Consider the following 24,356-nt stretch of genomic DNA (forward strand, 5'->3'; position numbering starts at 1 on the left):
TCCTCACTGACACTTTGCGTGCTGGTGCTGCCAGTGCCACCACCACCATCATCATCACCAGCGACGTGAGTTGAAGTTCATGCCGCCGCAGAAAACATTTGTGTTTATCACATTTTGCAGCGTCTGCCTTAAGAGCCTGTTTCTTTTTGTCGCGCAGTTTTTCTGCGCCTCCCTTGCGTTTTTTCTCCATCTGTCTCTCTCTATTTTGACACGTGAAATGACCGACGATGCACACTCGCTTGCACAGAGACCAAAGCGGTGATTGGGCCAGCTTGATGTCATTCAAAAAAAAATAACCAATGGGCTGCTGCTTAAATGTGAGTGGGCCGGTCTATCTAGGGAAAAAAAGGACGATGACTGGGCTGGTCAGACATTAGGGCCAGCTTAATGTCGTTAAACAAAAATAACCAATGGGCTGCTGCTTAAATGTCAGTGGGTCGATCTGTCTAGAAAAAAAAGACGCTAACTGGGCTGCTCAGACAAAGATATTATGAGATGTATCGGCCCAAAAAGTACGTCGGCCCACCGGGAAACTGCCCGGTGTGCCAGATGGCCAGTGCGCCCCTGAAACAGCCCAATCTGAAAAACTGATGCTTATGACATCACAGGCATCTAACTGCCCCTCCACTTTAAAATAGTTGGCTACATTTTTTGAGTGGCAGCAAAGTCAGCCAATCAGTAATGAGATTGCAAGTTAAGCCAGTAGGGGGAGCCAAATAGGTGCAAAACCGTTTGTTTAAAATCCCCCACCCTCATAGAGCTATCTGAGAGAGGTTTTTAGGAAGCTTCTAAGGCATTACAGACCCAAACAAAAAAAATGTTTGTCTACATGTCACATCACAGAACAAGGATAAATACTCCGTTCAATCATTCTATGTCACCTTTAACTTTGGACAAACTGTTGCCAGTAAATATCATACATTTAAATCTACAGTAAAGTTACTGGCAAGCAGCTGATGAATGACTGGCAGCAGCTGTCATTTCTACAGATTTTTTGTACAGCGTACAGTTCAGGTTTAGTGTGTTTTTAAGTGCCTAGCGATGAAAGATGATCTACAGGGTTTATACAGTGTCTCCAAGTTCACTTAATTCCATACTGACACAAAATGTCAATGTATGACATGCTTTAACACAGAAAGATTTTGTGTAAAAATTCTGTAATAAAGGTGTGTCTTGACTGGTCCTTACGATGAAAAATCAAAGGTAAGGTAAGGTAAAGTAAAGTATTAATACCTTTTCATTAATTAACACAGGGAAATTCCTGTACATCAGACTGTACAAATATCCACAATAACACTGAGACACAAACATACAGACGAGACAAAAAATTTACAATAACTATAAGCTCATTTAAGTACAGAGCTCATTTGTTTAATCTATTTTAGTGATCTGAATCACATTGTGAAAGTGCTGTCACTCAAGCTGTAAATTATAGCTTAAAACTGAGATTTGGTAACATTCACCTCTCTGACTTCAACTTTCAGACTGATGTTTACCTGATGAGTGATTGCCCAGAGGCAATGAAAAAGGGATTTTGTGCCAATGTGCCTTCTGGGATGAAAGGTATGAAATGCCCTAGTGTACAAATCTAAAATAAAAACCTGCTTATGCATAAACCTTTGCATCCTGAGGCATGCAGTGTCTGATTTATACACTGTCATGTCACTGGGGCAGTGCCCCTTAGGAACAGATGTACACTACACATTCAGTACCAATATGTACCTTTGAGCTACTAATGTATACATTTTGAAAGGTTATTTCCCAGTGACAGCTACGGGCCATTTTGACAATTTGTCTGATGGGGTACATATAAATATGAATCGTTTTGCACTGATTTTACAGAAATCACTTTACTAGAAGTGATCAAATGTGATTGAACAAGTTCAGATCTGTACTTGATTACAACTATTTTTACTTAAACAGATATTTCAATGCTTATCAAATTTGTTCTGTAAGTAAATTGTAAATCTGTGCATGTCATTTTCCTCTGAATAGGACTTAATACATGATACATATTTCAGAGTAGCTATACAGGCTTTAAACCCTGCTTTAGGCCCCAACCTTATCCAAGTAAAAACTCCATAAGATGTTTAGGTCGTGAGGGGAAAACCTTAAGAGGAACCAGACCCAGTCGAGGAAGCCCATCTGACTCTGGCACTGAATATAGTAAATATCTAGTTACATAATAATAGAAATCATGTGTTCATGTCATAAAATAAACGGTTCAATGTGTGCAGGGTAATTTTAAAACCGAAAAATAAAATTATTGTAGACAGTGATAAGTGTGAAGTCCGATTGACCAGACAGATAATGTACGTGTTGTGGCGAATGCTTGAATAACTTCAAACACTGACACACAGTTACGTATCTAAATGTTTATTAGGGAAATTGTCAAATAGATGTAGAGATGCCAAAATCAGTTTACATCTAATTATGCACTGGCATTGCAAGACTGCAGTTTGAGATATAGCTTTGAATTGTACTGTAGCATGTAATGAATTTGATCCAAAATTTTTGTAAAATACAGACACAATAAAAAGTCAGGAAGAAAAATCAAACCACCACCCTTCCAGAAATAAAAACAGACTTTAGATACTTTAACAAAACATTGCAATTATCATTTCAATCTTTATTCAAGATTTCACACCGTCTAAACATGAGCACCATAAAATCATTGTGCATGCAATGGCAAACCATATTCCCCCAAAACAATAAAGTCATACTGCAATACTGTAGGTTTAAATGCAAAACACTGAATTGTACCCCACAACACATCTCTATGTATATTTCATATGCACACTTCCTTTTATGCCTTCTGTACTCCTTGAGAATCGTCCAGAATGCTTAATGGGTAAACGTCACCTGCGACCACTGATCCGTAAGATGAAACAGTGCACTCTTATGTAACTAAAGTTTAAAACCACAATGAAAAAATATTTACATACACATATGGGAAAGATTTAAAATCCCTGCTCTGACCAAATATAGTTGAACAAAAAAAATCATAATTTCGTCTCTGCAGGACAAAAAAAGATCGATATTGCGTTTTTGTCTTTTGCTTTAAATCCAACTCCAACCTGGTAGGTTTTGAACCATTGCACAAGTAAATGAAGTATATTGTTTGTTTCGTGAACCTCATGAACGCTTCAGGTCGTGTCTTCTACCAATGCTCACTGTTGCTTCCTCGCACTGACCATTCTGGTTCTCCTCCGGGTTCCTGTGATAAGTTACAGAAGATTTGTAACAAAATTGTTTGTTTACCCTGTATATGCACATGTCTAAAAATAAATGTGCTTTACGATGCCAAAGAAGAGCCTTCGATTGGTCCTTTGTGGAAACAAAATGGTTCTTCTATGGAATCGCTGTGAAGAACCTTTTAAGCACCTTTATTTTTAAGAGTGCATGCAAGGCAAAATTATTTTGGTTTGCCCTGTCTGGGCATCTAAAACCACCCAAACTGACCAGGGGTGCGTTTCTCGAACAACGACGTAACTCGCTGTTGAACGAACATAGTATGATGCATAGTTGGAGAAACAAACTTCCTTGTAAAAATTTGTTGTTTGAACCATGTTGGTTTAAAAGCAAAGTTGATGATGTCACGTGGAAGGTGAAGTACTAATTTATCTGTGCAAATCGATTTAAAGTAAAATTATTGCTTTAAATAACATATATTGCATCGGAAGACTGATTTTGTTATCGTGAACTTGTGCATTAATTAAATATCTTGAAAATAAAAAAGAGATAACTAAATCTCTTTTTTATTTTCAAGATATTTAATTCATGCCCAAGTTCCGTCTTACGTCATTCCTCCCAGGGATTCCCCAGGGTCTTAAAGCTCGTAGGTCTCGCACATGCGGAGTTTTCAAATGCAGCGCTTTAATTCTGTTTACAAACTTAAAGACGTGAAATTAAATTTTTATATATTTAGAATGATGGATATAGAATGTACTACACGTTTTTTGCTTATTTTGTTCAAAGGCATGATCAACTTAATCTTGTTGGTTTCGGGAAACACCAAATCGTTGAACTTTGTCAGTAACGACGAAACTTACAACAGTAGTTGGCTAGCAATGTTTTTGGGAAACGCACCCCAGTTCTAGACATAAATGAACAATCTTTAACGGATACTTCACCCAAAATTGAAAATTCTGTCATCATTTTCTCATCCTTATGTGGTTCTAAACCTGTTTTCCTGATGAACTCAAAAGAAGATATTTTGATAATTGATGTTACTTTCATAGTAGGATAAACAAATACGATGAAATTCAATGGCTACTGGCTTCTACTGTATGTACTGTTCCCAGTGTTGGGGAAAGTTACTTTTAAAAGTAATGCATTACAATATTAAGTTACGCCCCGAAAAAGTAACTATTTGCGTAACTTAGTTACTTTTCATGGAAAGTAATGCTTACGTTACTTTTAAGTTACTTTTGCGTTACAATTTCTTACTTGGCTGAGGCTTGATCTCTTTCAGGCCTTGCAGGTGTTTTTATAACCGCAAAAATGTCAAGCTCTGGCCTGCCATCCCCGTTTCTGACATTATTTTATTTTTTTATTGAATTAATTAAACTGAAAAGTAACTCGCATTACTTTTTTTTTAAAAAGTAACTCAAATATTAATGGGTACATTTATTAAAAAAGTAATGCGTTACTTAACTCTTTACTTCAGAAAAAGTAATATTATTAAGTAATCCGTGTAACTTGCAATGCATTACCCCAACATTGGTTATTACCATCATTTATCAAAATATCGTCTTCATCATTTATCACAATACTTCCATAATACTCGTTTTCCTACTATGTAAGTCAATGGTTACAATCAGCTGTGTGCTTACCATCATTTATCAAAATATCTTTTATTTTTGGGTGAACTATCCCTTTAAATGTTTTTTAAAAGACAAGTATAATATACAAACAATTCCTCAGTGAATTATTTACCTTGCACTCTTCTTCCAGGGACTCTTCCTCTGCCCTCTATAAAGAGATAAGCGATACATAGTGATGTCGCACATGTTTAACCGACTAAGCAAGCAAGAAACTCTTGAAAATCTCACCTTCAATAAATCTTGTGATGCTATCAGGGTTGTCTACATCTAGAGGGGTAAAGTTGATAGAATGAATAACATGGCATTTTTTGTTTATTATAAGAATTAGAAGGAAAAAGAAAAAGGAAGAAACTTTAGTGGTCGACAAGATCGGGTTTACTCCAGCTAGAGAATCAAAGAGTGAGAAAAATGAATAAAAGGTTTAGTTGTTTGTTTATCACTACTCGTACTAAGACAAAGAGACACAGTGTTTTCTGTAACCTGGAAGATAAGACTACATGGAAAAAAGTTTCGGAACAGAGGAACAAGGTTTGGCTAACTGTTAGCACCGGCACCAGCATGCTAATAAAGGGTTTGAAGCGTCACACTACCATAAAGCTCCATATTGATGGAGCTGCTGTGAGAGTACTCCGGACCTGTTGATACAAAACATTAAGCAGGTGTCAACAACTGTGTTGTTCAGATCCAGAAAAGGAGCGGATCTGGTTAAAGATTAACTGTAGAGATAGATTTATAGTATCATTGCAAGTTGCCTTAAGATTTCATTTGGGTTTAATTTGGGCATCAGTGCTACCAACTAACTAAAATAAGAAATGCTCATAACATAAATTTTTACGCCTTGGGCCGGATCCGCTCTGGATCAGCGCTGAAGTTATCAGCTCCGGTGCGGATCTGGCCCGGGTTCTTCTGCTGTCTGGGACTGCACATGTAGCGAGCTCAGGCAATAATAAGAAACATTGACTAGTATGTAATGTGCTGATAATCCTTATGAATTAAACCAAGAAGAAATACGTTTGATTTATTTCTAAAATATCAGTGGTGTGTTACATTATATTTACCTTCAACCCTGACTCTGGTGACAGTGGGTTCCCCTTCAATTATCCTGGTGAATTTGGTGACAGTTGGTTCCCCTTCGATAACCCTGGTCACCTTAGTGATCGATGGTTCACCTTCAATTACCCTGGTTAACTTGGTGAAAGTAGGTTCGGTTTCAATCTTACGGGTAACCTTTGTAATAATCGGCTCGCCCTCAATAACCTGTGTCGTTCTGAAAACAGTGGGTTCTCCCACAACTCTGGTGACGACTCTTCCTACAAAAAGAAGAGAAACATAATAATTACGGATTGCAACAAAAGCAAAAAAATATGATGGTTTTTGATATACGTACTGGTCAAAAATGTCAGAGGGATCTCCTGAAATCTGTATCCAGAAACATACTGCAAAGTAAAAAAAAAATTACACCTTGGCACAGAAGCTGGAAAAACCATCCATTACACTGTTTTAGGCACGTTCAATCGAATTGCACAAGAAGGATCAGGTTGCACACAATTAAATTCAACCTCAGGGGTTATGAAAAGAACACATTTGAGGTAAACGGGCCTCTCGAAGGGACCCTCAGGGTTGGGTGCTGCAGTCGCTTTGTGCTGCGGTTTATACAGATGATGTGCATGGTTGTGAAGGGGCACGTTGTAATTCAATACCTTGATCTGGATGTATCGGATAATCCTCCTCAGGAGTGAAAGGAGATCCTGGCTCCCGACAGGAATATCTTTGAAGGAAAACCACATCCGTTAATTTGGTAGAGAATGTTTACCAGTGGCACATACAAAGGTTTTGTAATCGAATAATCCTTACCCTCGGGGTACAGAAGAGTCCTTACAAAGTGAATGACTCCATTTGTGGCCATTTGATCAGACTCTGGAACTTTTACGGTGTTCACCTGCATGCTCTCGTTTGCCTAAATAGTAATATTAAAAAAAAGTAATGCATATATTTTTAAATATCACATGGTCTTCATTTTATATGTAAATAAATTACAAATAAATCCCTTAGCTGATATAAAGCACGCATTAGCTGCTAACCAGCTGTTGCCCAGAGGGTTTTGTCTCTTACATGTACGTGCGAATGAATACAAAAGTAAATCAAGATAAATTGGTCTTCTGCAAGGACTGACTATTGGCACTTCCTCTCAGGAAATTCCCCTCCAAAAATTCCCACTATTAAACTTATAGGATTGTGATGATAAAAGTATGCTCCATACTCTATAAAGTTCTCGCATGTGTCCCTGTAGCAGTGTCACGAGAGCAATAATGTTGAATACTTACATACAAAACTTTGAGATTGCTGCCCTGCAGGGATTTGAGGAGGTTAGTGACGCCAGTCTCCAAACCTCCACCAATAAAGATGCCATTACTGAAGTGATACAGCAGAATGGCTCTGAGGGCATTGACGTCACCTGGTCACAAAGAGATGCGGTCACTTCCACTTGGTTCATCCCAATTACGTGAACAGTAAGTATGGGTGCGCTGTTTTCAAAAGATTGCGATGTAAAACTGAACTCACTCTTCAAAATATTCAAGTCTCTTTCGCTGAGTCCTGCGAAGGCCTCATCTGAAGGGGCAAAGAGAGTGAAGTTTCCCTCTTCTTTCAGCATATCAGTCAGTCCTGCCGCCTCCATCAGGGATAAAAAGATCCTGTGACAGCGAAATAACACAGTCAGTCACTCCAGAAAAAAGCATTGTCACTTGGACAATGATAATGACAGTGGGTGTTAATCCCGCACCCGGCAGATTTTTCTAAAAATAGGATTATGAGTATCCTATTCATGTACTTAAAGAAATTTGATATGCATTTTAAACACCATGATAACACTTCCTAATTCCCTTGGTAAAAGAAATTTCCTTAGAGAACTGAAAAGTGGATAGCGGCACTCCAAAGGGTTCTTACTGACAGTGATGTCCCCAAATGTAGCACCAATAATATTTTACCTTTTGCTTAATTTTTTAATGCTATTTTATTGATATAGGGGTGGTTTCCCGGACAGGGCTTACACTAGGCCCAGAGTTATATGGCGCTTTTCCATTGCATAATACCCCACGATTTGGGTCGGTTCAGCTTACTTTTAGGGGCTTTTCCACTGGGTGCAGTACGTAGTACCCAATATTTTTTTAGTACCACCTTGGCTGGGGTTCCAAGTGACCCGAGCTGATACCAAACGTGATGCGAAAACACTGTAGATCACTGACAGCTTTACCTTCAATGCTAGCTAGCGCTGTCTCGAGTACACATGTTGTCATCTTTGCTTTGCTGTAAGTTCCCAAACTCCCTTTTATTGATGAAAAACATCCACAGGTTGAGAATCAGGAACACCATAACAGTTTTTTCCGGACTTGCAGGTTGTGGCGGCACATTCTACATATATGCTTAAATATAACTTAGGCTCAGCGGAGCGCGTCGACAAACACGACAGGTGTTTGTACAGAAACTGTCATGTGAGACAGAGGTTGTGATAAACGTGATGTGTAAACATCTATTTGTGGTGGCCAATTTTAATTTTGTGGCAGACTGAGAAATAAATGAATGTATGGGAATTTACAACAACGCTCTCACTTGTATGATGTCACAGCAGTAGGCAGCGCAAATATAACGGCACGCCTATAATCCCACGTCTCCCACTCCAAAGTGTTACTAAACTTGAAGGAAAAGCTGACCAAAAGTTAGGTGAGCTGACCCGACCTAACAAAAAACATGGGGTACTATGCAATGGAAAAGCACCAATAAATGCATGTTTAAGCTGTCTTTATTGAAAAACATCTTGTACCTACTGTACATATCTTAAAATATATATCAGTGCCATTGTTTTGTCTCAAGATGCACACCTGTAAACCTTGTCTGGGAAACCACCCCTTAATGCTAATTGCAGATAATGATACATTTCTCACACATGCACGCACGCACGCACACACACACACACACATATATATATATATATATACGTATATATATTTATATTAGCTGTACTGTAGTTCAGTGAGATACAGTGAGATATGAAGACATTACATGCTGATCTGTTAGCGTACTGTATTATTAATAATTAAAATGTCCTTACTTAAAGCCTCCATTTTTCATTAGAATCTCGTACATGCTGAGCTCTGCTGGTGTAATGAGGGTCTTCATGAGATGGAGAGCGCCATTACTGCCCTCTTTGCTTCCACGGATGAGACAGGCGTTCTCAATGCAGACGGCCTTGTAATTAAGAATGTTACGAGACAGGTTACTTCCTCTGAGTAAACTAATGGAAATGTTTGAGTTTGTTACAATGTCAATAAATGTCATTGTAAGTAATGGCCAAAGAAAAAATCATATACTGCCGGAGGTTTCAGCTGATGTCATGGAATTACTGTACAGAGTCTCTTTTTATGATTTGGTTTCCATATGTGAAACTGCCAAGTCTTTTTTTAGACTGTTTTCTACATAAAATCATCCTACATAATGTAAAGAACATTCTGTGAAAATATAATTTAGATATCTTTGATATGGATCGAGTAAGGTCATGTTAAATATGGAAATCATAGTTAAATTAATGGTTGAAATCAAACTTTGATGCTTGCTATCTCAGAAGTAGTGACTTTTGATGTAAAATCGTATTTAAAACCTACTTTACTTTTGATATACAGTACTGTGCAAAAGACTTATGCCACCATGCCACAATTAGATTACATGTAGTTGTTTTTGCAATGTTATAGTGATCATATATAATTGTGTCTCAGTCTCTTTAATAGAATACATCTGGAAAATACAGCAATTGTGTATGTAGTATTAAAAACTGTATAAAAATGTAAACTGATGTGTCAAGTTTTTAGGGTAAACTCCCCTTCCACTTGAGCAATAGCAGGAAACGGCAGGATCTCTTAAACATAAATGAAATTAAATCCTAATTTCTGCTCAAAAATGCTCAAGATGTGTTTAGTGCCAAGAGAGGTCACACTGAACACAGATGATGCCTAAAGAAGACATTTAGCTCTGAAATTGTTAATTTTTTTATTTTTTGTACGCATTTCCTGTATTTCCTGTATCACTAAGTGATTGAAAAATAAACATGGATGGACATTAAAACTTCTCAAACAACAAGTCTGGTGGCCTAGGACTTTTGCATAGTACTGTATATAAAGTCCAAAACATAGAGAAAAATTAAAACCTTTTTAATATAATAAATAGTTATACATCATAGTTATATACTATATAATTCTATTTAATATAAATATCTATATATTTTTTTCTGTAAATTCCTAAGTTACTTAACGGGACGTAGTGCCAAAAATAGTCCCCTGCTTTTGAAAGATACTATCATTACTTAATATCATTGCGCCTCCTACAGCCATGTTACGGCAGCAAAGTCTCCTACAGCCATGTTACGGCAGCAAAGTCCTTGTTTATTACACCAGAATGAGAGTATAGTTCCTAGCTATATCTGCCTAGAAATTCCCAACTTTTCATTTTCCATCTGTCTTAGTACACGATGTAATTACAGAAGAGTCGAGTTTGTTTAACTCTCGGGAAGCTGGAAAATGAGCTGGAGAAACTTTTCAAAAAAAGTGAAGTGTCCCTTTAAATCATAAGTTACTTTTAAAAAAAATAAACATGTAAAATACAACTTACTGTACGGTAGACGAAGACTCTGAGAAATTTTCCGATGAGGGTTTCCAGACGCTGACCATTGTACAGCTCGCTCAGCACAACCTTATTCTTCAGGATGTGGTTTTCCAGGATGATCTTAAGGAAGCTCTGGTCCATGGACATCACCTCATCTATAGCGATAAAAAAATCAGATTTTTACTGCTGGGCAAAATATACACTTTTTAACATCAACATGATACAGTTGGTTTTCACAATGACGTAATTGTAAAACTAGCAGCTGTTTTGGCTCTATAGGTTTTATTTTTGGCAAGATTATGAAGATGCTCTGAGTCCTTCTCATCATCCATTACAATTTATTCTTAAACTAAATAGAAAACACTAGGGTTGGTTTCAACCGAACATGGACGCATGTTAAAATCTTAATCGTGAATGAACGTTTTCACAAAGCCGCTGTTAAAATAAACTTCAAACAAAATAAAGGTTAATATTTCAAACTACAACATGTAAAGACTTGGCCAGCATTTTACAGAGACCATGTTAGAGAGTTTTCATTCCCAGACAGGACTTTAAGTTATCATCACCTCAGGCACTGTCCCTTTCCCCCATGTGCCCCGTAAAAAGAACGATTTAACCTGCAAACAAAATGTGATGAATGTGTTCGCCTGTCATTAGTCACAAATGAACTGCAAACATGTGATGATGAGGTGAAAGATCCAGCTTCGCCTTCTGTGAGGTCTTCTGTGAAGTGGTATAGCCGAATCTTTCTTGCTCCAGCGCTTAGTGTTGAACCCTACCGTATCAGCGAGTTCATATAAAAAGCCCAGCGCATTTTGCAACCAGCGCATGAATCATCTGTTTGCACACCTGCTATCGCATGAGTGATCCAAGTTTTAGGAGAGAGGATGTCAAGCAGAAAAGATAAAGCAGGAGAGACTGATGTGTAGACATGTTTGCTCACCATTGAAAACTCCATTGACTGGGGCCAGAAGCGTGTACTCAGTCTTGGGTCCCATAGCTGCAGCTAAGCCCAATTCTATCAACATGTCACCAAAGGTGGCCGTAGATTGTCCAACCAGCTCCATAACCTGCTTGGCTAAGGGCAAAAAAGGCACAATATGATTGTTAAGAGAATGACAGACGCTTTAAACCGTGTGAAACCCTTTTTTAGGTCTTGCATTTCCCAGGAATGTAGAAGTGTAACCATTTTGAATACACAAAACGAACTACTTCGCTCTAGTTGATCTATGAGCCGTATCTCTGATAGCGATCTGAGCCCACCCATGTTCTTCATAGAAACTCTTAGTTACACATTGCATAGAGAAGATTTGGGCTTATCCTTGGTGTACAGGTTCAAGCATTCATGTCTATGGCTTTAAAGACTCGCCAAGAGTGCTAAGAGCAAAATTCAATAAAGATCCAAAGGGTTGCGTGTGTTTTTGTACTCGAGTTCCAGGAAAGACATAAAAAGCGTACTTAAAGTCTTTATCTATTTGAAAACCAGATAAGCAGTGAGCTATAAATGAGAATAATTTGCTAACCTGAGTCTGGCATTAGGACTTGGTCAATGAGGTGGATGACTCCATTGGTTGTGACAATGTCCTTCTTCAGCACCATCTTAACACCGTTGACCGTGAGACTGTCTCCATCACAGCCGATCTCAATGTTGCTGCCCTCCTGGGTCTCGTAAGAGGTGCCTGACATTATGGCCTCGGAGCACTGTACCGAGTTCAACAGATGGTAGTTGAGGAGAGCTGAGGAAGAGAAACATTATTAGCTTTCATGCGAGCACATCTGTTATTCCCCTTGAACAACTCATGGGAAATCAGGAAAAAACAACCGGTCATGTTTGTTTTTTGATGTTCGAATCACAGCACATAGGGAATATGAGTCTGTAAAATTCATCACATGATTGTGTTGTTGTAAAACTGCAGCATCTTCAATTTAAATGTGTCAGATCAGATCAATGGTTCTCAAACTTTTTCGGCGTGCGGTCCCCACAGTGCATCCATTTGTGCCCCCCCCCAAAGAAAATGTATGACATAAAAACTTTAAATCTGAACTTAAACAAAATATATTAAATTATACAATGTAGTGGTGTTGGTTGGTAGCCTTACATGTCTAAGGTTTAATTACACAGAATTTTTGATAAATTAATGTTTTTATAAAATATGTCATTAAACTGGGGGCCCCCTTGGCACCATCTCATGCCCCCATCCCCCCCAGAGGGGCATAGCCCCCAGTTTGAGAACCACTGGATTAGATTATAGATATATGGTATGATGGCATTGTATTTCCCATAAGGTTGTACAGAAAGGGAAGCATGAGAGCCCTGGGAGCCTTTGGGTCCCCTTTGAGTGAATCTGCAGCTCCACGCCATTTGACTGCAAATGGAGCGCTCTGATCTGTAGTCAAAATATTCTGGCTAGCGACTAATAAGAGTGCAAAGATCCCATTGCCTCAATTGTAAAACTAGCAGCTGTTTTGGCTCTATAGATTTTACTTTGGCAAGATTAGGAAGATGCTCTGTTGAGTCATTTTCATCATCCATTACTGTACAATTTATTCTTAAACTATATGGAAAACACAAGGGTTGGTTTCAACCGAACATGCACGCATGTTAAAATCTTAGCCGTGGTTGTACTTTTTCTTATAAAGGATTGAATTGTTGCCCTTGTGGTGTTACATCATGGTTACCAAGAATCTGGAAGTGACTTCAGCTTCTGGATTAATATGAATCTCTTCATCCAGCTTTCCTCTATGAAAGTATCTCGCAAGTCAAAAGCTTTTCCGATTGAAAGAATACATTTGGCCAGTACGTTAGTTTAACTTCAGTTTTCACTCAAGCAGTTTGCGTAATATAACCCTTAGGGTATTTTAGACCAACCTCATATTAGGGTATTGTGTCATTCTTTTCAACAATTAGTTGCATAAACTAATGCTCAAAGTAAACAATCATTAATCGCTAAATTTTGACAGACTTAGCCATTGGTTACAGTTCGACAAGCAATGGCCAGATTTAATCTAACATGCAAGTGGTTCATCTGTAACCCTGTTTAAATCTCAAATTAGTCCCATGAGTGTGGTTACTGTACTGTTTGCCAGCCGTCTGAGAATTTCTGGTCCTTAGCTTGGGGTGCATTAGGACCATCTGGTTTGCATGGGGACGAAATAACACTAGGCGGCTCATTCAGTTGACTCATATCAACAAACATGGCACAAGAGAGCTGCCAAGCTCTTGATTTGCTGCACCTTTGACTCATTAAATTGAAGTAAAGCTTCAGTTTGTGCCAAGTCTGCCATCAGTGTGACAAGTGAGTAGTATTTTAACCTACTAAGCGGAAACGTTGTGTTTAGCAATAGGATTTTTTATGAAATCTTGCGTCTGGGTGCTTACCTTGGAGGGACTCTTTGTCCTCCATAAGTCTATCCAGGACCGTCCTATCCAGCTTTTCAAAGGCATCGTTGGTCGGGGCGAACAAGGTGTAGTGTCCATCTTGACCGAGCTTCTCAATCAGACCTGAGGCCGTGGCTACAGTCTGGACCGGAAACAGAGACAAAGCTAGCATGGGTCATGGATCTTATGAAAATGAGGACTGCCTGATTGGTGCTGAATGTGACTTACGCTTAAAGTGCTCAAGTCATCGTCAACATCGATAACGTCTTGAATGGTGTTGCCAACCGCCGTGATGACGCGGTCAATGACGTGCACCACACCGTTGGTAGCCACCTGGTTGCCGTAAATGATCCTGGCACAGTTTACGGTGACAATCTAAATAAGAAGAATGACCAGATTGTCATTACGTTCAACAAGCAACGCGTTCCTCGTAAAGAAGGATGTGATCTAAACATCAACAAGCTTACCCCATTGGAGTAATGATTAATGAGCAGGTTTAAGTCATTGTACATGGAGGTAGGGGTCATGCCGTTCTTGAGGTCTTTGGTGAGGAGACGTTTGTTGACCATGTGGTAGTGCAAAGCATTATACAGCTCAATATTGACATTGCCCACCAGACCACTCCTCACCTCCTGTTGGAAAGAAAGAAAGTCGGGGCAGAACAATCAAATCACTCAATTTTTACATTTGGCCTTGTGAGAAAGAGAAGATAGTTCCCAGCAACAATTTTGGCTAAAACAAGGCAAAATTTTGGCTGTCGGTGAAAGTCTAATAGAAAAAGGATTATGCATATAAGCTTAGAACATGGAAAAGAAATGAAAGCAAACACTTTGAACACCTGTTACTTTGCTACAAGTTATTTAGGCAAAAATGGCATGTAACCAAAATTAGGGTTATTTAGGGTAGAAGTGGGTTACACATAGCTGGACTATATTGGTTCTAAAGCAGTGGTGGATCGTGACTGCTCATCCGAGGGGCGCAAATTAAAAATATGTGTTTGGAGTGTTATGTGTGTTGCTCGTGTTTTCAAAATATGTGTTTGTTGCGTCATGTGAACCATGTGCATCACGTGTCAAAGTGCCGGCTGCACGCGTCAAAATCGTTTATGATAAAAGAGACGCTCACGTTCATCACAAAATACACGCAAGACACTCCCTTAACAGTAAACTCTGATTACGCATGAGATTATGCGAGTATCTAGCAAACGCGAGCGTCTCTTTTATCATAAACACTTTAGATGCGACATCTGCAGCAGGCACTTATTTTGACAAGACACGTGATGCACATAAGATCGCTCGACGCGCAGAACACATATTTTGAAATTACGAACCACACACAAGATGGGCTACATACATGTTGTGACGAATTTCGCATCAAGCGCCCTCGAAAAAACAAGTCACCGGCCACCACTGGTAGTTAGCCGTTATTTCACATCTTGGTTTTTTCTTGCTGGGTTGGTACCTGATCGAGAAGATCCCAAGCTTCATTACTGGGTGCGAAGAAGGTGTACGATCCAGCGCCTTCAATCTCTTCCCGTAACTTGGATAGACCGGCATACTCCTGGGTAGTTGTGGCTTTAACCAAGCCGAGAGTACCATAAACGTGATCGATGGGAGCAACTGAAATTGATGCATAGATTGGACAAGATCAGATTCATATTAAGTTAGCATTGCAAATCGTGGCTTTATTATACAGTAACTTATCCAACCACACCAATACATCGTTGTAGCTTTCAAATTATGTAGCGATCTTGACCAACAAAGCAACTAACTATAACATATTGCAACTTTGTGTTTAGTTGGAAGTTACTTTCAAACATCAAATTGGTCAGCATGATCTCACGAGTATTTGTACATATTTTACGCATTGGCTAATTCATAAAAAAAAATACGATTATCATTAAAAAAAAACAATAACAAAACCCCAGTCCTAACCCCAACGTCACAGGGGTCAAGGCAAATCATACAAAAATGTACGAATGTGGTCGTACGAATTAATTCAAATAAGCCACCTCATAAAAATACGAACGACTTGCCATGAGATAGCATTGGTTTTAACTAAGCAACTACATTAACACCAGTTACTGACCTGCAGGGCATCCGCGCATACCATCAAGCTTCATGTAACCTGGGCAACATTCGTACAACACAGTCCTGCATAAAGACATAAAACAAATAGCCATGTATAAAGTGATTATGGAAGCTCAGTCTTATGGCGCCACATTTATTTTTTCTTCATTTACTCGTCAATTCAAGCCGTCCTGTTTTTAATGATAATACAGTTCCATTAACGGCCCATACAGACGGTCTTTCCATATGGAAATCATTAACGGTCTTTCTACATAAACATACTATGTGGTCCTGGGGTTTGTGCCTTGTTCCACTGCGATTATGTTGTCACGGCATTACTTTAATATTTAAAAGTGCCTTGAAGCTAAGTGTCAAGACCAGCTTGGTGGTTTGGTTGAGGCCGAGGGGTGTATTTTGGACAGAGCGGGATGCTTTTAAATCAAATTTATAACCCAGTGAAAAACATTGGGTTGGAACTTACAATGGCACAAGTAGTAGTCAGCAGTTTTCATGTAATGGAGGATGCATTGTATGGTTTTAAGGGTAGTTTGAAGTTTGGAGTAAACCATTTAAACCAAGCTTAAGTTTTGATATTACATTTTTGGTCTTCTTGGTGAAATTGTTAAACTAAAATTAAATGCTTTAAAACTTTAAATACTTTAGCCCAATTATTATTAAAAAGAACAATGCAGCTTTCCTTACACAATGACGTTGTTTATTAGATCTTGTTTGTTGTCTATAAAATTGTAATCTTTTATTGGAAATGTTGTAAGCCTATGCAAATGCCTTCTCTTTTACATTGCTGTATTTTCCATTCACTATGCATCTCACGTGCATCATAACGGTCTCTTAATATGAAGAATGGGATTTAATAAAAGTCTGTAAAACTAATTAAGTTTGATAAATGGCTCCTAATGGGTTTTTATAAAGTCCTGTCAGAAAATAAAACTGGGGAATTTTAATCTCCTGAGAAGTGTAAATGTAAAGATTGGTGGTTGGAGTTGTCCACAGTTGTTGGACACGAGTCTCCACAAAAGCAACGTTCTTCGATGCCCACTACCGAGTCTACCAGAAAACAAAAATTCAAATAAATCCCTATATGAAAATTGACATTCATTGACAAGTTGCAGAAAAACCAAGCATGCCCTTGGGTCATCTCTGGCCATCGCTGGTCTTATGTGGAACTGAAGTTCCAGTTAAATAAAGCCAAGAAGGATTTCAATGAGATCAATTGAGGGCTGATTCAGTTCCAAAAACATAACCAGAGGAAAACATACGTTTCTTAAACCCTCATCCTCCACAACTGGAGGAAAACATGACTCCTGTTGACCAGGCAAACTGAAGGGTTTCGGACACTTTAATCACTTCAAGGGGAGAAGTCAAAGTTTCCTATGTAATTCAATATATCCCCGATGAGTCACTAGTTCAGAGATCTTCAAAATCACACACATTTTTAAACCATCAGTAGTAAGTCAAAGCCACCGGATGGTGGAGAAAGATCCTTGAATCTCTACATCATGTGCAAAAACATAATTACTTCAACAAACCCGGCTGCTATCTTCAACCTTCCCTCACCTCCATGCTGAAAAGTTATCACTGATACCATTTATCTTAGCAACTTCTGACAGAGTTTTGGGACTGTCACACTCATCTGAGTTATTATGTAAGCTAAGCACACTTAACCAGATATTTCCAAAGAGCACCAGACCGCTATCTTATGGTCTGCTGAGCGTAGAGAAAATTCTCAGAAGAGACGCATGTGGCTGCCATATATCCAAATCTGCAAGAGAGGCAGAAATCTACAATATCTCCAGCCACAGAACCGCTGCGGCTCATAAAAGGTCTGGCATTGGTCCGTAGCGACCATTGGGATATGCCTTGATCATAAGCACAAGCATTACAGAGCAAGCTCTTTATGTTAGTTGTCCTTATTTATTTATTTTTTCAACTGAAACTGGATACATGAACACGAATGGCTGACAGTCAGTGATGGCCTCCAGAAACCACAATGTCATTGGAGCCAGGCCTTTATGGGACTTCACTCTTAAGAAACTGTAAGATGTGGACGTTGAAGTGTTTTTGTTTACATTTCATACCTCAAGTTTTCCTAGCTGTGCCTCATAAACCTGCTAAACCTCACATTTTTCACCTTAAAGGGACACTCTGTCATCATTTACTCATCCTCATGTTGTTTTAATGGTGTGTGAGTTTCTTTATTCTGCAGGAGATATTTTGATAAATGATGGTAAGCAAGCACACCCATTGACTTCCATAGTATTTGCTTTTGCTTTACCTACTATGGAAGTCAACGTGTACCATAAACTATGTAGGCCTACTTACAATAATGTATCAAAATAACTTTGTGTTAAACAGAAAAAGGAAAGCCATATAGCTTTAAAACAACCTGAGGGTGAGTAAATGATGACAAGAGTTTTCATTTTTGGGTGAACGATCCCTTTAAAGACAGCTGTGGATTTTCCCCCCGGGACTAGAAATGTAAGGAAATGTGTTTCAACAAAAGCCAAACTCTTCAGGCAAGCGCAATAGCTTGTTTTTAAATCATGAATGGCGTGTCGTGACAGCAGGTCTTTCCATTTCATACCAATTAAGGACTGATCTCACTGTCAGGTGGTTTGTAAGAGCTTAAGTTATATGAATAACATTGTAATTCAGTCTATAGCACATTTCAAACATTATGGAAGAATTGACTTACTACTTATCCTTATTTTAATGCCTTGTTTTGGCAGATATGTTGAATGCACGCACTGCTATAAATCAAAAATCTTTTGGAAAGCTGTTTGGAAAGAATGGATTTCGAATAGAAACATGAAGCAGCTCCTGGAACCCGGGTTTTATAAAACTAAGTGGAAAATCATGTGTCCGTATACTGTTCTCAATTCTCAACCGGTCTCACCGGTAACCTTTCACCTTTGACCAGTGCAGCACCTGGAACTTCCCAGGTGGCTAGCCTCCAGAAATCATAAACCATCACACTTACGCTTTCTTTCCACAGATGGCTCCCTGGTACCAATTACGGCAAGTGCTGAAGTATTTCTTCTTTGTCCCCATAACTTGCTGGAGAGCGCACATGTTCGGTCTGCAGAGGTAAAGGTGACACAACATGACATAGGGAAAGTTGACGGAAACAGCTGCATATAGTAAAATCACAGTGGTGCTAAAGTGACAACCTGAAAGATGATCCACTTTTTTTGAACACGTTAAATGTAATAACTCATTAAAATTGAGTGCATGATGCATCATAAAATCGAGTGAATATGCAGCTGCATGGACGGAAAAAAAGATAAAGATGCGCAAAGTTGTTTCTTGACTTCTGGGTTTGGCACTGATGTAATAATCGTAAAATAAAAATGCCTCCTTAAGCAATTTTTGAGCTGCTTATCCAATAAATAAAAAAACTTACACACCTACACAGTTATGAATATGAGCCAACTGAAAAAAATAGTAAACCATCCATTATGAAGAAAATTAAATCAGGAAAACTAATTAAACTTTGCAAATTGCACATTTGCATTTTTCCACAACTAATATGATAATAAAACATGAATAAAATATTATAATAAAAATAATAAATATTAAAAATTATCTTACCCTTCTTTCTTTGCACGAATACGACTATGCGCGACTATCTTGTCATAAGCTGACGAATCTGCTTGGTCAAAAGCAGAGAGCACAAAAAGTGCAAAAGTGGTTACAAAAAGTAGTTTCATCCCTGCTTCACCTACAGTGAGGATTCAGAGTAAGAAATGGGCTTGAGCTGAGGGGGAGAGGGCTTTTATAGCTCAGCTCCCAGCAGCAGGACAGACTGGCAAACAATCAGCAAGACGCCTGCACCAGCCTCTCCTGTTCACCAGAGCGTCTGTATGATCTCAGCTACACTGAATAAGCACAAAGGGTGGAGGGTTCACCAAACAATGAGCAGGGGTGTCAGGCGACCATGTCAAATACCTACTGTAGCAAGAACGAATGATTATCAACTTTAGAAAATCGCTCATTAATTGCTCATTTGGTAATAATTAGTGCGTTTTGGAGAGATCTGGCATTTAGGAAAATTTGCATATGCAACACATGCTGTCGAAAACATGACATCAGGACAGACGAAAAGACTTGTTGTCGTATGCAGTGAGGTCCAGAAATCCATAGACCACTAATGAAAAATACAGTGAAACACTAAAAATATACTGGAAAATGATTCTGGGAATATCTGAGTATTTGGTAAACCCCCGTTTGCTTTCATGGCAGCATGCAAGAACATGAACAAAGTCACAGCTATGCAAATATGAGCACATTTGATTAGTGACTTAAAATAGTGCAGACTCTGAACTCATTTAATTGTTTTTGTCATTTTGTTGTTGTTTTTTTTAATTAAAATAATTAATTAATTAAAAAACACTTAAAACCAGCTGGAGGAATGTACATTTTTACATATCATTTGGCGGCACGATACTGGGGGCCGTGAGGGGTCCCCCAGTTTTATGACAATTTATAAAATAAATTAATTTATCATGAATTCGGTGTAATTAAACCTAAAAGAAAATAATAAACAACAGCACTACTTTGTTTAATTTAATGTGAAGTTTTAGAACAGTTTTTGTCATACATTTTCTTTGGGGGGGGGGGGGTAAAGGAATGCAACGTACATAAAGGGGGCCGCACACTGAAAAAGAATCACTGCATTAAAAAAGTACACTATAGAAGTTATTATGCAAGGAAAAAACATGAAAGAGTTTTTAAGGAAATCTGTGGGTAACACTGTGACTTAACAAGGAAAGTACTTTGCGAACTAAAACCTGCAGAAGCGAAAAATAATTTGGTTTTATGTAAATGCATGGAGTAACTCCAAATATCCACGTATTGAAAAATCAAACCCTGAAGCAAGACTCACTTTTGTGGCCAAACATTATTTTCATTCAAAAGATGATTGTGATGATCAGTGACAAACTGGATGCGTTTAAACATTTAGATAAGTGGCTCCATCATGTGGTCAATGTTGGAACCAAAACATTACACATACTGTGCTTTTGACATTAGCAGATCCGCGTAGTTTAAAGAGCAACACTCCCCTAATGTTCACATCTTTGATGCACTTTTAGTAGAGTGTCACAAACTTTGTCACTGGGATGATACTTTTTTTTTAAAAAGTCTTAAAGGAGTAGTCCACTTTAAAGATGGGGTCCATTGACTTTTTATAGTAGGAAAAAAAATACTATGGTAAGTCAATGGGCCCCATCTATAAACTAGACAACTCCTTTAATATGTACCATTTTAGTACATATGTACCTTTGATGTAACAGTAAGTGCCAATGTGCATCTTTTGGGTACAAAAGTGTACCTTTTGAAAAGGTACCATCTCATGGACAACTTTTGTACCTTTTTGTACCTTGAGAGTGCTTGAGAGCAAAAACATAGCTTCTACTTTGAACCTAAGGGTTTGTCAGAATATCTTTACACAAATTGATGTAAAACTGCAAGCATAATCAACCTTGCCAAATTCGATAAAAGAAGAAGTTTTCCTGAACACTCCACCTGTCCTTTATTGGTCTCCAAACAGATTTAATAGTTGCGAATGGAGCGAATGTTGCTTTTTTAACTCGGTCTACTCTCTTAGTATAAATGAGTATAAATGAGCAAATCGTTAGAAAGAATATTTACATCCGAAAAATCACACGTTATGCACTTATCAATGAAAAGTCCTGCTTAAGCTCCTACATCCCGATAAAGAAAATACAAAGGCCGGGGCTCTGTTCAAAAAAATATGGGTCATCCTCTGAAAAATAAGAATAAAATTTGAAGAAATCTCCTGCAAAAGTGAATTTATGGAAAAGACAAGAAAACACATCTGGAGCACGTTCGCTCACGCTTTCCCACCCTCTCTCTTTCTCTGAAGTGATTTAATGGTTTTTGGACAGAATTGAGCTGCAGCCGTGTGTGCAGCGATGTGGAGCAGAAAGACGCTGGTAGTAAATATCAGTACATGAAAATAATCCCCTCAAGCTGCATGGAGAGTCGGTTGTAAACAAATATGAGAAGAAGGTCACAAGATGTGAAAACTAAAGAACAACAAATAGTAAAAACCCAGCAGGTTCTTTTGGAAAATGATGAGAACAGACGGCCCAAACTCTGGAAATGCTGTAAAATTCTGCTTCTTTTGACCATGTGTTTCCAACATGTAAAGTATACAAATTTTCAGAATTCAAGAGGAGTCGCCCCAAAAGAAAGAAAAACCTTTGAGGTGTAGGCATATGCATATGCCTTTTTGTCTCTTTCGAGCAAGTGCTGAATTTTAAAGAATGTCTTCTTTCAGAGCAGACTAAGAAGTGAATAGACTGTCAGTTATCAATGTTGCACAAAAACGACAGGCTGTGTCCAAAAAAAAAAAAAAAAAAAAACACCCTATACCATGATTCACTATTCCCTACATTAAAGGAAAACACCACCATTTTCAACATTTTACTATGTTTTTATCTCAACTTATATGAGTTAATACATACCTATCTTTTTTCAGTGCGTGCACTTTTAATCTTTGTACAGCGCTTTGTGAAGGTGTTAGCATTTAGCCTAGCCCCATTCATTCCTATGGCTCCAAACAAAAGTTTTATTTTGTGCCAACATACTTGTGTAACTACTCTTTAAATAGGGAAAACATGGAAGTGTTTGGCGGCTTCTAAATTCATCCCTGTTTGGAGTCATAGGAATAAATGGGGCTAGGCTAAATGCTAACACATTCACGAGGTGCTGTACAAAGATTAAAATTGCACGCATTGAAAAAAATAGGTATGTATTAATCAGCCCAGTCTCACGAAATTTCGTTATATAGTCACGTTATTTTTTGATTCTTTTTCGTGATATTATCACAAATTTCCGTGTTTTTTCGTGATCGTATAACGAATTCCTGTTTTCGTGGGATTATCACGTATTGGTTACTCAACTGTTTTGTCCTATTTTCTTACCATTGTCGCTTCGGTTTAGGGTTAGATTTACATAAAATGACTTCCCTACCCAAACCCAACTCTAACCCTAACGGCAGGCGACATATAAAAAAAATAAATCAGACAAAATAGTATTAACCAATATATAAAGTGACATTCTAATGCAAGCACCAAATCTAACCCTAAACCAAAGCGACAATGGTTTAAAAATAGGAAAAAGCAGTTGAGTAACCAATACGTGATAATCACACGAAAAAAAGGAATTCGTTATACAATATATTGAAAAACAATGGTGTTTTCCTTTAATATGGTTAAAGAGTGAATTAAAACTAACCCTAAGTGATTCAATAGAGGGTGCATCCCAATTCAGGGGCTGCGTCCTTCGAAGGCTGTATTTGAAGGCCAATGACGTCACCGGGCCGTTCGTGATAGAACGATCTTTTACATCCTCTGCAATCCCAAGATTCAATGCGTGCTGACGTCTGGGTATTTTAAAATAAACATTCATAACTGTAGTTAAATTAGTTTATATTTAGCAAAGTTAAGGTCCTTGTCACTGTAATAGTATTATAAATGATGTTTTTGCCACCTTCAAAAATCAAGTCTTGCCTTCAAAATCTGCGTCCTTAGAAGTACCCAGCCCTCAAATTGGAAATCACCCAGAGTACCGCATAGATTAAGTATTCTTGTATGGCATGCTAATCCGAAAGTTAATAGGAAACACACACAAAACAGCAAATTTTTGCTCCTACCTACAAAGGGGCAATTTTAACAATTAGTAAATTATCTGTGGGGTATTTTAAGCTATAACTTCACATACACATCCTGGGAACACCAAAGACTTACTTTACATCTTTAAAAAATCTCATAATATAACCCCTTTAAGATTTAAAAAAAATGTAATTCTTTGTGTGAAATATTTCATATTTTTGTTATAGTTAAAACTGTCACACAAGCTGAAAGAAATTAAACATTGGTATATATTCACCATACCGTTTTCTCTTAATATTCATTGAAAGACCACATTTGCCACCCTGCCACCTCTAACTCTAACAAATGATGGACTCATCTCAAAAGCAAAGCATTCTGGGTAACTATCTGCTCACAATTTATTCTGTGTTAATTGAAAACAGCATGGTCTGTGTCCCCAGATAAAGAAACTGAAGTCAATTAATTAAAGGACAAGTACAAACACTGTGTGTCGCTATGGCAACAGTAGCTTAAAAACCCAAGACCTCGTGAGATAAAGATTCTGTCACTGCTGTAATATAAATCAAGTAGCGTCAGATATGTGCAACCTGCAGCAATAAATTAAAAAGATGAGAAGTGACATTTTGCGTGCAGAGAAAAACTCTCCTAGTTTATCAAATGCTTACTGTTCAAATTATAATAGATATAACAAATGACTGAGCATCATTTGTTTCAACGCATGACATTAAAGCTATAGTTCACCCAAAAATCTTTATTTCTCATCCTCATGTTG

General features: G+C 38.1%; 1 protein-coding gene across 2 annotated transcripts; it reads right to left on the reverse strand.

Moving 5' to 3' along the window:
* Positions 1 to 2,360: 2,360 nt before the first annotated feature.
* On the reverse strand, positions 2,361 to 19,790 carry postnb (periostin, osteoblast specific factor b). Of its 2 annotated transcripts, XM_065280801.1 has the most exons (21): positions 19,536 to 19,790; positions 18,925 to 19,023; positions 15,946 to 16,010; positions 15,319 to 15,476; positions 14,325 to 14,489; positions 14,086 to 14,232; positions 13,858 to 13,999; positions 12,002 to 12,214; positions 11,422 to 11,556; positions 10,485 to 10,633; positions 8,935 to 9,071; positions 7,389 to 7,519; positions 7,151 to 7,281; positions 6,681 to 6,783; positions 6,527 to 6,594; positions 6,214 to 6,262; positions 5,885 to 6,136; positions 5,417 to 5,461; positions 5,055 to 5,093; positions 4,939 to 4,974; positions 2,361 to 3,217 (listed from the first exon to the last, which is right to left on the reverse strand). In XM_065280801.1, the coding sequence occupies exons 1-21, from the start codon at positions 19,652 to 19,654 to the stop codon at positions 3,171 to 3,173; spliced, it is 2,430 nt and encodes an 809-aa protein (XP_065136873.1). In that variant the 5' UTR covers positions 19,655 to 19,790; the 3' UTR covers positions 2,361 to 3,170. The 2 variants fall into 2 exon arrangements, with proteins under 2 accessions (XP_065136873.1, XP_065136874.1); XM_065280802.1 differs by lacking the exon at positions 5,417 to 5,461 and having other exon boundaries at positions 19,536 to 19,788.
* Between the last annotated feature and the right edge of the window lie 4,566 nt (positions 19,791 to 24,356).

The sequence above is a fragment of the Paramisgurnus dabryanus genome, chromosome 8, assembly GCF_030506205.2.
Source record: "Paramisgurnus dabryanus chromosome 8, PD_genome_1.1, whole genome shotgun sequence".
Classification (NCBI taxonomy): domain Eukaryota; kingdom Metazoa; phylum Chordata; class Actinopteri; order Cypriniformes; family Cobitidae; genus Paramisgurnus; species Paramisgurnus dabryanus.

Coding starts and splice junctions, on each gene's coding strand:
- postnb (XM_065280801.1), bottom strand. CDS start 19,654: ATGAAACTACTTTTTGTAACCACTTTTGCACTTTTTGTGCTCTCTGCT. Junction 10,634..11,421: donor AGTCAATGGAGTTTTCAATG/GTGAGCAAACAT, acceptor TTATCGCTATAG/ATGAGGTGATGTCCATGGAC. Junction 3,218..4,938: donor CCCTGGAAGAAGAGTGCAAG/GTAAATAATTCA, acceptor AACTTATCACAG/GAACCCGGAGGAGAACCAGA.